A 13,058-nucleotide genomic window follows, 5' to 3' on the forward strand; every position below is an offset into this window, starting at 1 on the left:
TGTTGTGTTTTGCCCCTTTTCCAAAGCTGTATCAGGGAACAAAGATCCCAGCTGTATAATAGTATATCAACCGAATCCCTAGTGAGTATTTTAAGTGGGATTCTCTGGTTTTTAATAGTTTTTATGTGAAGAGTAATCCTTTTCAGTGGTAGAATTGAGTTCGGTGCAACAGTATCTATAAATATAGCAACGGAGATGATCTAGGACAGCTAGATATGCCCATCAATGAGGGGCTTTATACAGTTGCTTAGTAGGCAAAAAGTGAAAGTTATACCTGAAATTAAGTATTTTGCTCCGTTATTCCTTCAAATCCCCAACAATTGCTCTGATATTCCCCTGAATCCCTGGACATCAGCTCCAGTATTCCCCGAGATCAGCTCCCATATTTCTTTGAATCGCAGGAAATCGGCTCCAGTATTCATCCAAATTTCCAGACATCAACTCCGGTATTCCTTCAAATCCCCAAACACTGGCTCTGATATTCCCCTGGACTTTCACTCCAGTACTCCTCCGGAGAGCTCTTTATTCAGCAGCTCCACTCCGAGCTCCTCTGTGTCGGTACTGCAGTGCCAACAGGAGACAGTGGACTCTGACTGGGGTCGTACCAGTATCACTCCCAGTCGTCCAGCTGTGCTGGAGAAGCCCTGCTCTGGTGCTGGACAGACCTGACCCTCCTGCCTGGTGTTGCCCTTACTGAGAGAACTGTTCATGCATTCATGAGAAGAACAACCAGTGACTGGCTTAATACCCCAGGATGGACACTTGTGTAGTTGTGTTGCACTACAGTTTTGTCTTATGAATATTTGTTCCGTGTTAAGTACAGAGACTATTTCTGTTCTGTTTTTTTTTTATTTTAGTGTGCTAATGTTCTCTTTTTTAATGTCCTTGACAGTAGTTTTTTTTGTCTAATTATTTTTTTTTAGTTAAGGACAGGCAATAGGGTTTGTATTCTGTTACTACTAGTTTATTTTAAGACATTTTAATACCTGTTTTTTTTGTTGTTTGGGTCTTCTATGTTTGCGATGTCTCTGTTTTACGGTTTCAATGACTTCTTACCGACATTCGCATACAGCAGCCTGCGTTCTTCAGTTAGCTCCTGGTGTTTGTTATTTAAAAATAATTATAATAATTGCTGACACTTCTAGAGTGCTTTTCTGGACACTCCACTCAAAGCGCTTGACAGGTCAGGGGGAATCCCACCACCACCACCAATGTGCAGCTCCCACCTGGATAATAATAATAATAATAATTGCTTACACTTATATAGCGCTTTTCTGGACACTCCACTCAAAGCGCTTTACAGGTAATGGGGAATCCCACTACCGCCACCAATGTGCAGCTCCCACCTGGATAATAATAATAATTGCTTACACTTATATAGCGCTTTTCTGGACACTCCACTCAAAGCGCTTTACAGGTAATGGGGACTCCCCTCCTCCAGCACCAGTGTGCAGCCCCCACCTGGATGATGCGACGACAGCCATAGTCCGCCAGAACGCTCCCCACACACCAGCTATCAGTGGGGAGGAGAGCAGAGGGATGGAAGCCAGTTCAGAGAGGGGGGTTATTAGGAGGCCATGATTGGTAAGGGCCTATGGGAAATTTGGCCAGGACACTGGGGTAACATCCCTACTCTTTTCGAGAAACACCCCGGGATTGTTAATGACCACAGAGAGTCAGGACCTCGGTTTGACGTCTCATCCGAAGGACGGCGCCTGTTTACAGTCCGGTGTCCCCCGTCACTATACTGGGGCATTAGGACCCACATGGACCCTAGGGTGAGAGCGCCCCCTGCTAGCCCCACTAATACCTCTTCCAGCAGCAACCTTAGTTTTGGGGTTGCCAGTTGTGAGTTGCAGGGTGATATGATAAGTCTATCAGGGTGATAGACTTCAGTTCCAGTGTGATCCTGTATTGGATAAAGTGATTTAAAATGGACAGATGATGATCACAAAGTAAAACAAGAGTTTATGGCTTTTATTACGTTTGGCACAGCTCAGGACATGGGAATAATAACTAGGGTTCCAACATCAGAGGGAAAACACTACGACTGAAATGACTATGCAGTGATTTACAAAAATATACACACGCGTACAATCCCTGCATTACAGAGTCTTACTTACTATAGGCGTAGACACCCAGGATACTACCCCTGCAATTCAAAACCACAATGACACCACAAAACAGCCCAAAGGCAGAAATACTGTTTCCTAATAAAAATGGCTCCAATTCAGAACTCAATCTCCCTATATATGAATTGCCCCCACATCTAAAAGTGAAACAGCAGCTCGGAGAGAATGTTTTTAGCCTAAGGATTCTACAATATAAGCAATAATAAGAAGTGCTTACACTTCTATAGCGCTTTTCTGGACACTCCACTCAAAGCGCTTTACAGGTCATGGGGAATCCTACTACCGCCACCAGTGATGGATGCCCCCACCTGGATGACAGCATCCATAGCCTATTTTTTCCTCAGGCCTTCATTAATTGAGCGTTCATTAGCACAAGGCAACTTCACTACAGTTGTGCATTGAGACTTCACTGGTGCAGGGTAACTTCTCCCCAGATCTACAGTTGTGAATTGAGACTTCACTGGTGCAGGGTAACTTCTCCCCAGATCTACAGTTGTGAATTGAGACTTCACTGGTGCAAGGTAACTTCTACCCAGGTCTACAGTTGTGAATTGAGACTTCACTACTTCTAATAATGGCTTACACTTATATAGCGCTTTTCTGGAAACTCCACTCAAAGCGCTTTACAGGTAATGGGGAATCCCACTACCACCACCAGTGTGCAGCCCCACCTGGATGATGTGACGGCAGCCATAGTGCGCCAGAATGCTCCCCACACAGCAGCTCTCAGTGGGGAGGAGAGCAGAGGGATGAAGCCAATTCATAGATGGGGATTTTTAGGAGGCCGTGATTGGTAAGGGCCAATGGGAAATTTGGCCAGGACGCCGGGGTTACACCCCTACTCTTTTCGAGAAACACCCTGGGATTTTTAATGACCACATAAGAGTCAGGACCTCGGTTTGACGTCTCATCCGAACGGCGGCGCCTGTTTACAGTCCAGTGTCCCCCCGTCACTATACTGGGACATCAGGACCCACACAGACCGCAGGGTGAGAGCGCCCCCTGCTGGCCCCCACTCACACCTCTTCCAGCAGCAGCCTTAGTTTTTCCCAGGAGTCTCCCCTCCAGGTACTGACCAGGCTCACACCTGCTGAGCTTCAGTGGGGGCTGCCAGCTGTGAGTTCCAGGGCGATATGGCTGCTGGCCACCATTTTTCCTTCAGGCACACTTTGGAAAACGGTGGGGGTGCGAGTTGGGAGAAGTGACTCTTGCAGGGAGCGTTGACCTTTCCAGAAAAGGAATATATTTCCACCTGGATTTCAGTTCCAGTATCACTTTCAGCCTTCTAAACTGGGTAATGAGTCGCCGATCACTTTGGAAAACAGCTGAAAGGTCTGGAGCTGGTCAGGCAGCTCTTGCAATTTCCTTTAATGAGAAGGAAACGCTCCAAACGTGTTTTTTTGTTTTTTTATTTCAGAACGTTTTTTCCAAGTCTTGCATTAGGTTTGCTTTTTTTCCCTAGCTTGTAGCTGTTAAAGAATACATATAAATAGGTTTATTCCCTGCTGAAAAGAGAAGAAAGAAAACACCATGTTTCGGCCGCGTATAACTTCTTCAAGTGTAAGGTGAGGTATCAGATGAATATATATATATATAAAGCATGTCCTGTCTGGGTTTTAAAAAAGGTGCATTGAAAAAAAAAACATATACAAATATGGAATTATTAGTAATGGTCAAAAATAGATTTTTTTTTTTAGAGAGATTCATACAACCTCTGATTCTTTACCCTTTATTGCAGAAATATTTCTTGTATTTGATATCGATGGTCTCAAGGGACAAACACACTTTAGATTGGGCAACAAAAGACTTTGAGCCTTTAGGAGCCTTTTCATTTTTTTTTTTAAAGATTTTTGATTTTTTCTTTTAAATCGCAAAACGGTTTGTGATTTCTTTTTTCTTGGCGTGAAAACGAATCATCCTCATCTGTTTTAGTGTGTAAGTTAAAACTGTTACACAATTCTAAGTCTAACCCATGAGAACAGTCTTAATTGTAAATGAAACCGGGCTCAAGCGAGCATTCCAAGGCTATACAGAAATAAGACTAAAGAATTAATGCAATTTAGACAATTCAAAATGGAATAAAACTGAAACCACTTTATTATTAAACCGCAAGACTAGAACTAATTCCGTTTTAGTCCGCCGGAAGAGTAATGTATTTGACTAGACTAAATCCAAAAGCAGGTGACTACAAAGCTACTGTGAATACTAGACATTTTGGTTACAAGCGAAGGTTTATTCCACGCTGAAAAGAGAATAGAGGAAACAATATTCCAGCTGTGAAGCCTTCGGTGGGTGTTACATTCCGACGCAGCTACCTACGTGAACGAATAGACATTTTAGTTGACTGTGATTAAACGAGAAACCGGTGGCTACATTGGCGTTATTGAGTCACCTGCCCGGGCAAAACTCTTCCCACAGCCGAGTGCAGCTGAACGGTCTCTCTCCCTTGTTGAGGCACTGGTGGGTCCTTAAGCTCCTAGAGGCGCTGAACCGCTTCCCACACTCGCTGCAGCTGAACGGCTTCTCCCCCGTGTGGACCTGCCGGTGGGCTCTCAGGTTGCCCGAACGGGCGAAGCTCTTCCCGCACTGCGCGCAGCTGAACGGCCTCTCCCCCGTGTGGACGCGCCGGTGGGCCCTTAAGCAACTCGAGTTCCGGAAGGTCTTCCCGCACTCGCCGCAGCTGTAGGGCCTCTCTCCCGTGTGCACGCGCAGGTGTCTCTTCAGGAAGTGGGACTGGCTGAAGCTCTTCCCGCACTGAGAGCAGCTGAACGGCTTCTCTCCCGTGTGGAGGCGCTGGTGGGCCCTCAAAGCGTTTAACCGGCCAAACGTCTTCCCACACTGGCTGCAGCCGAAGGGCCTCTCTCCCGTGTGTACCAGCTGGTGCCTTTTAAAGTCGTGGGGGTAACTGTAACTCTTCCCACACTGAGAACAGCGGAACGGCTTCTCTCCCGTGTGGACGCGCTGGTGGGCTATGTAGCTGTTCGATTTCCTGAAGCCCTTCCCGCACTGACTGCAGTTGAACGGCCTCTCGCTCGTGTGCACGCGCTGGTGCCTTTTCAGGTCGTGCGAGAAGGTGAACCGCCTCCCGCACTGCGCGCAGCCAAACGGCCTCTCGCCCGTGTGGATGCGCCGGTGGGCCGTTAAGGTCTTGGACTGCCGGAAGGTCTTCCCACACTGGGCGCAGCTGAACGGCCTCTCTCCCGTGTGAAGGCGCTGGTGGGCTGTTAAGCTGGTCGAGTACTTAAAACTCTTCCCGCACTGAGCGCAGCTGAACGGTCTCTCTCCTGTGTGAACGAGCTGGTGGGCTGTTAAGTTACTTGGGTACCTAAAACTCTTCCCACACTGACTGCAGGTGAACGGTCTCTCTCCCGTGTGAACGCGCGGGCGGGCTGTTAAGGTACTCAACTGACTACAACTCTTCCCGAACTGAACGTGGCTGAGAGGTCTCGCTCCTATCTGATGGCACTGGTCGGGTTGTGAAATGCTGGACTGACTGTGCAACGGCGGGGGTTCGTCCACTCCATCCGAGCAAGACCCCGACTGACTCTTCCCCGTGCTCTGATCGTGCCCCGGTCTCCTGTTCTGCGGGTGCTCCACGGAATGGTCTTGCTCCGGGTGCTGAACCCGAGCCGAGCTCTCCTCGTCACGCCCCTCGGGGTGCTGCTCAGCAGTGTGAATCACCCGGGGCCCCTTCTCCAGCTCTCTGCGACTAAAACCGTCCGGTTCACTCAGTTGTTCCTCTTTGTGCCCAAGAACGGACACAGTCTCCAGTTCGTTAAAACTTTCAACTCTTTTCTCAGCAACCAGATTCCTAAGATTCCTGTGTGTAAAGGCATCAGATACTGAGGGATCATATGACTGTTTCAAGCACTTCTGCAATGACAGTCTCTCCACTTGAACAGAACAAGGCCTTGTTATCATCCAGCCCTGTAGGTGCTGCTGTTGCTCCTCCTTGTAATGTCTCTTCTCTGGGTGCTGTGACTCAGTACTGTTCTCTTCACCAGGTACAGCAGTCCGCTGCTCTGCAGGGTCAGTCGACTGGGGCTCCATATCCTGCTCTGTAAGATTAAACTCACCCAGTTCCTCTTTGTGCACATGTACAGCTACAGACCCCAGTGCATTACAACGTTCTGTAATATTGTTAGTGTACAGATTAATCTTCTCTGTAAAATCATCAGATACCAAGAGCCCAGGTGTCTCACTCTCAGGCTCGGTCTTCATCACGGGCACAGAGTCCAGATCCTCCACCCTCTGTCTGCTCTCTGTGCGCTGCTGCTCACTGAGTGTCTCTTTCCCGTGTGCGGCGGCGAGCTCTGTCTCCTGCATCAGACGGGAGCCCCCCTCCTCCTCCTCCTCCTCCTCCTCGCTGGGCTGCTGTTCAAGAGGAGCCCTGTCCCCAGAGTCAGGGAGAGCGCTGGCCTCTGACCCTGCAGACACAGGACAAGAGAGCAAAACCTTTAACAAGGGATTTAAGTAGGGTATAGGAAAAAAAAATGGACAATACCAATAGTAAAAAACAGTCTATTCACCTCCATCTAGCAATAATGATCAATTCTGAATAATAAGGAAGAACTTCAGAAATTGTGAAGATAAAGATGATTGTGCTAGACATTAAAAAAAAGTCAAATCTTTCAACTGACAAGACAACCAAATGTCAGTACCCGGGCTTTCTTAGAAAAAGGAACAAGCACAAATGCAATACATGCATTCACCTGTCCATGGATCCTCACCAACTTCTACAGATGTGCGTTGGAGAGCATACTGACCAGCTGCATCATAGTCTGGTACGGCAACTGCTATAATACTAATATAATAATATAATAATAATATCATAACTGCCCAACACATCGTCGGCAGTGCCTTACCATCCATCCAGGAAATCTACAACACCAGGAGTCTGAACAAAGCCCCCAGAATTATGTCTGACCCCACGCACCCCAGTCATAACTTGTGTGTCCCCCCTACCATCTGGTAGAAGATTCCAGACGCTCCAGTTGCACACAACTAGACTTTAAAAAAGCATCTTCCCCAGAGCCGTCAACTGGTGACGCCCCCCCACTCCCTCCCATCATACTCTGATCTCTCCTCACTTCTTCCTGTCCCCCCAATGACTGTACTCCTACACCACTGTACAGCTGATCAACACATTTGTGTTCTCTCGAATTGACTACTGTAGTGTTCTACTCGCTGGGGGTATCTAAATCTCCTCTGAACAAACTGCAGTATGTCCAGAATTCAGCAGCCAGAATCCTGACCAGGTCTAGTGCAAGTGTTCACATTACTCCTGTCCTGGAGTCCCTGCACTGGCTTCCTGTCAAATTCTGTGTGGACTTCAAAATCCTCCTGCTCACCTATAAGGCTCTGCATGGCTTGGAACCTCAGTACCTGTCTGAACTATTATCGCCCTACATCTGAGGCAGCTGTGATGTGCTATATAAACTGTGCGTTTTGTGCCTTTATTCCGAACAATAATAATTATAATAATAATAATTGCTTACACTTATATAGCGCTTTTCTGGAAACTCCACTCAAAGAGCTTGACAGGTCATGGGGAATCCCACTACCACCACCAATGTGCAGCCCCCACCTGGATGATGCGACGGCAGCCATAGTGCGCCAGAACGCTCCCCACACACCAGCTCTCAGTGGGAGGACAACAGAGTGATGAAGCCAGTTCAGAGAGGGGGGTTATTAGGAGGCCATGATGGTTAAGGGCCAATGGGAAATTTGGCCAGGACGCCGGGGTTACACCCCTACTCTTTTCGAGAAACGCCCTGGGATTGTTAATGACCACAGAGTCAGGACCTCGGTTTTACGTCTCATCCGAAGGACGGCGCCTGTTTACAGTCTAGTGTCCCCGTCACTATACTGGGGCATTAGGACCCACATGCACCACAGGGTGAGCGCCCCCTGCTGGCCCCACTAACACCTCTCCCAGCAGCAACCTTAGTTTTTCCCAGGAGGTCTCCCATCCAATACTTTGGTCTCATTGCATGCAATAAACTCAGTTGTTTAAACTTCACCTTGGGATCCAGAGCTTATTTGTCTGTTTCATAAAGCCCAATGAATCAGATTCATAAGACCCTCACAGAAAAAAAATATAACGTACCTGCATATCAATAAACAAAACGAGAAATTTCAAGAAATGTTAACTTCGGGTATTTGAAGTACCATAGAGGTCACAGATTGAAGTGAAATAGTCACAAATGAAGACGCAAAATGTTTCAATTACCGAGTCAGTTAAAACTCTACATCCAAATACTCAAATCCCATTCAAAAGTAAAAATAAAAGCCATACTGAATCCAAGACACTAATTGTATTTGAAAGCAATTCAATCACAAAGCAATTGCATCATAACACAATTGTCTTACACATCATCAAAGTCGAATTATTGTAATTCCAATTATTGTAAGTTGTTTTTCATCAATTTTCCCCTAGGGATCAATAAAGTCTTATCTATCTATCTTGTTTTAAACATCTACAGATAATCACGAAACACAAAGACAAGAAGAACATCTACACCTGTGAATCACATATAAGACAGAAGAATACCCTACCCTAATACGCACTGCAACAACTCAATTTCATATTAAATAATAACTGATACTGACCACTGCACACAGTCATTACAGATACACTCTCAACGACACAGCATGAGGGGCTGGTGAGAGAGAGAGATGCTGAGGGCTGCAGGAGTGTTGTATACAGGCTGGTGAGGTGTGAGAGAGATGCTGAGGGCTGCAGGAGTGTTGTATACAGGCTGGTGAGGTGTGAGAGAGACGCTGAGGGCTGTAGGAGTGTTGTATACAGGCTGGTGAGGTGTGAGAGAGATGCTGAGGGCTGTAGGAGTGTTGTATACAGGCTGGTGAGGAGTGAGAGATGCTGAGGGCTGTAGGAGTGATGTATACAGGCTGGTGAGGTGTGAGAGATGCTGAGGGCTGTAGGAGTGATGTATACAGACTGGTGAGGTGTGAGAGATGCTGAGGGCTGTAGGAGTGTTGTATACAGGCTGGTGAGGTGTGTGACAGATGCTGAGGGCTGTAGGAGTGTTGTATACAGGCTAGTGAGATGTGAGAGAGACGCTGAGGGCTGTAGGAGTGTTGTATACAGGCTGCTGAGGTGTGAGAGAGACACTGAGGGCTGTAGGAGTGTTGTATACATGCTGCTGAGGTGTGAGAGAGACACTGAGGGCTGTAGGAGTGTTGTATACATGCTGGTGAGGTGTGAGAGAGACACTGAGGGCTGTAGGAGTGTTGTATACAGGCTGGTGAGGAGTGAGAGATGCTGAGGGCTGTAGGAGTGTTGTATACAGGCTGGTGAGGTGTGAGAGATGCTGAGGGCTGTAGGAGTGTTGTTTACAGGCTGGTGAGGTGTGAGAGAGATGCTGAGGGCTGTAGGAGTGTTGTATACAGGCTCATGAGGTCTGAGAGATGCTGAGGGCTGTAGGAGTGTTGTATACAGGCTGGTGAGGTGTGAGAGAGATGCTGAGGGCTGTAGGAGTGTTGTATACATGCTGGTGAGGTGTGAGAGAGACACTGAGGGCTGTAGGAGTGTTGTATACAGGCTGGTGAGGAGTGAGAGATGCTGAGGGCTGTAGGAGTGTTGTATACAGGCTGGTGAGGTGTGAGAGATGCTGAGGGCTGTAGGAGTGTTGTTTACAGGCTGGTGAGGTGTGAGAGAGATGCTGAGGGCTGTAGGAGTGTTGTATACAGGCTCATGAGGTCTGAGAGATGCTGAGGGCTGTAGGAGTGTTGTATACAGGCTGGTGAGGTGTGAGAGAGATGCTGAGGGCTGTAGGAGTGTTGTATACAGGCTGGTGAGGTGTGAGATGCTGAGGGCTGTAGGAGTGTTGTATACAGGCTGGTGAGGTGTGAGAGACGCTGAGGGCTGTAGCAGTGTTGTATACAGGCTGGTGAGGTGTGAGAGACGCTGAGGGCTGTAGGAGTGTTGTATACAGGCTGGTGAGGTGTGAGTGAGATGCTGAGGGCTGTAGGAGTGTTGTATACAGGCTGGTGAGGTGTTAGAGAGATGCTGAGGGCTGTAGGAGTGTTGTATACAGGCTGGTGAGGTGTGAGAGAGATGCTGAGGGCTGTAAGAGTGTTGTATACAGGCTGGTGAGGTGTGAGAGAGATGCTGAGGGCTGTAGGAGTGTTGTATACAGGCTGGTGAGGTGTGAGAGAGATGCTGAGGGCTGTAAGAGTGTTGTATACAGGCTGGTGAGGTGTGAGAGAGATGCTGAGGGCTGTAGGAGTGTTGTATACAGGCTGGTGAGGTGTGAGAGATGCTGAGGGCTGTAGGAGTGTTGTATACAGGCTGGTGAGGTGTGAGAGAGACGCTGAGGGCTGTAGGAGTGTTGTATACAGGCTGGTGAGGTGTGAGAGATGCTGAGGGCTGTAGGAGTGTTGTATACAGGCTGGTGAGGTGGGAGAGAGAGGCTGAGGGCTGTAGGAGTGTTGTATACAGGCTGGTGAGGTTTGAGAGATGCTGAGGGCTGTAGGAGTGTTGTATACAGGCTGGTGAGGTTTGAGAGATGCTGAGGGCTGTAGGAGTGTTGTATACAGGCTGGTGAGGTGTGAGAGATGCTGAGGGCTGTAGGAGTGTTGTATACAGGCTGGTGAGGTGTGAGAGAGACGCTGAGGGCTGTAGGAGTGTTGTATACAGGCTGATGAGGTGTGAGAGAGACGCTGAGGGCTGTAGGAGTGTTGTATACAGGCTGATGAGGTGAGAGAGCTGCTGAGGGCTGTAGGAGTGTTGTATACAGGCTGGTGAGGTGTGAGAGATGCTGAGGGCTGTAGGAGTGTTGTATACAGGCTGGTGAGGTGTGAGAGAGATGCTGAGGGCTGTTGGAGTGTTGTATACAGGCTGATGAGGTGAGAGAGATGCTGAGGGCTGTAGGAGTGTTGTATACAGGCTGGTGAGGTGTGAGAGAGATGCTGAGGGCTGTAGGAGTGTTGTATACAGGCTGGTGAGGTGTGAGAGAGATGCTGAGGGCTGTAGGAGTGTTGTATACAGGCTGGTGAGGTGTGAGATGCTGAGGGCTGTAGGAGTGTTGTATACAGGCTGATGAGGTGAGAGAGACGCTGAGGGCTGTAGCAGTGTTGTATACAGGCTGGTGAGGTGTGAGAGACGCTGAGGGCTGTAGGAGTGTTGTATACAGGCTGGTGAGGTGTGAGAGACGCTGAGGGCTGTAGCAGTGTTGTATACAGGCTGGTGAGGTGTGAGAGACGCTGAGGGCTGTAGGAGTGTTGTATACAGGCTGATGAGGTGTGAGTGAGATGCTGAGGGCTGTAGGATTGTTGTATACAGGCTGGTGAGGTGTTAGAGAGATGCTGAGGGCTGTAGGAGTGTTGTATACAGGCTGGTGAGGTGTGAGAGAGATGCTGAGGGCTGTAAGAGTGTTGTATACAGGCTGGTGAGGTGTGAGAGAGATGCTGAGGGCTGTAGGAGTGTTGTATACAGGCTGGTGAGGTGTGAGAGAGATGCTGAGGGCTGTAGGAGTGTTGTATACAGGCTGGTGAGGTGTTAGAGAGATGCTGAGGGCTGTAGGAGTGTTGTATACAGGCTGGTGAGGTGTGAGAGAGATGCTGAGGGCTGTAGGAGTGTTGTATACAGGCTGGTGAGGTGTGAGAGAGATGCTGAGGGCTGCAGGAGTGTTGTATACAGGCTGGTGAGGTGTGAGACGCTGAGGGCTGTAGGAGTGTTGTATACAGGCTGGTGAGGTGTGAGAGAGATGCTGAGGGCTGCAGGAGTGTTGTATACAGGCTGGTGAGGTGTGAGACGCTGAGGGCTGTAGGAGTGTTGTATACAGGCCGGTGAGGAGTGTGAGACGCTGAGGGCTGTAGGAGTGTTGTATACAGGCCGGTGAGGAGTGTGAGACGCTGAGGGCTGTAGGAGTGTTGTATACAGGCCGGTGAGGTGTGAGTGAGATGCTGAGGGCTGCAGGAGTGTTGTATACAGGCCGGTGAGGTGTGAGAGACGCTGAGGGCTGTAGAAGTTTTGTATACAGGCTGGTGAGGTGTGAGAGATGCTGAGGGCTGTAGGAGTGCTGTATACAGGCTGGTGAGGTGTGTGAGAGACGCTGAGGGCTGTAGGAGTGTTGTATACAGGCTGGTGAGGTGTGAGAGAGATGCTGAGGGCTGTAGGAGTGTTGTATACAAACTGGTGAGGTGTGAGAGATGCTGAGGGCTGTAGGAGTGTTGTATACAAACTGGTGAGGTGTGAGAGAGACGCTGAGGGCTGTAGGAGTGTTGTATACAGGCTGATGAGGTGAGAGAGATGCTGAGGGCTGTAGGAGTGTTGTATACAGGCTGGTGAGGTGTGAGAGATGCTGAGGGCTGTAGGAGTGTTGTATACAGGCTGGTGAGGTGTGAGAGACGCTGAGGGCTGTAGGAGTGTTGTATACAAACTGGTGAGGTGTGAGAGAGATGCTGAGGGCTGTAGGAGTGTTGTATACAAACTGGTGAGGTGTGAGAGAGATGCTGAGGGCTGTAGGAGTGTTGTATACAGGCTGGTGGGGTGTGAGAGACGCTGAGGGCTGGTGAGGTGTGAGAGATGCTGAGGGCTGTAGGAGTGTTGTATACAGGCTGGTGAGGTGTGTGAGAGATGCTGAGGGCTGTAGGAGTGTTGTATACAGGCTGGTGAGGTGGGAGAGAGAGGCTGAGGGCTGTAGGAGTGTTGTATACAGGCTGGTGAGGTTTGAGAGATGCTGAGGGCTGTAGGAGTGTTGTATACAGGCTGGTGAGGTGTGAGAGATGCTGAGGGCTGTAGGAGTGTTGTATACAGGCTGGTGAGGTGTGAGAGAGACCCTGAGGGCTGTAGGAGTGTTGTATACAGGCTGGTGAGGTGTGAGAGAGACGCTGAGGGCTGTAGGAGTGTTGTATACAGGCTGGTGAGGTGGGAGAGAGAGGCTGAGGGCTGTAGGAGTG

At 48.9% G+C, this 13,058-nt stretch overlaps 3 protein-coding genes across 6 annotated transcripts in view; 2 read left to right on the forward strand and 1 right to left on the reverse strand.

Annotated features, from left to right (window-relative positions):
• Positions 1-13,058, forward strand: part of LOC148662626 (uncharacterized) — a 783,119-nt gene that overhangs the window by 358,212 nt on the left and 411,849 nt on the right. The gene's annotated exons all lie outside the window — the stretch shown is intronic.
• Positions 1-13,058, forward strand: part of LOC148662637 (uncharacterized) — a 186,980-nt gene that overhangs the window by 67,901 nt on the left and 106,021 nt on the right. The window lies entirely within an intron of this gene.
• The window catches only part of LOC148662643 (uncharacterized), a 53,477-nt gene continuing 42,380 nt past the window's right edge, over positions 1,962-13,058 (reverse strand). For all 3 annotated transcript variants that reach the window (XM_088632203.1, XM_088632204.1, XM_088632202.1), the window contains one exon: positions 1,962-6,559. In XM_088632203.1, the coding sequence (XP_088488329.1) occupies positions 4,521-6,559 (2,039 nt within the window). In that variant the 3' untranslated portion in view covers positions 1,962-4,520. The remainder of the gene's footprint in view (positions 6,560-13,058) is intronic.

The sequence above is a fragment of the Lepisosteus platostomus genome, chromosome 5 (genome assembly GCF_059453375.1).
Source record: "Lepisosteus platostomus isolate fLepPlt1 chromosome 5, fLepPlt1.hap1, whole genome shotgun sequence".
NCBI lineage: Eukaryota > Metazoa > Chordata > Actinopteri > Semionotiformes > Lepisosteidae > Lepisosteus > Lepisosteus platostomus.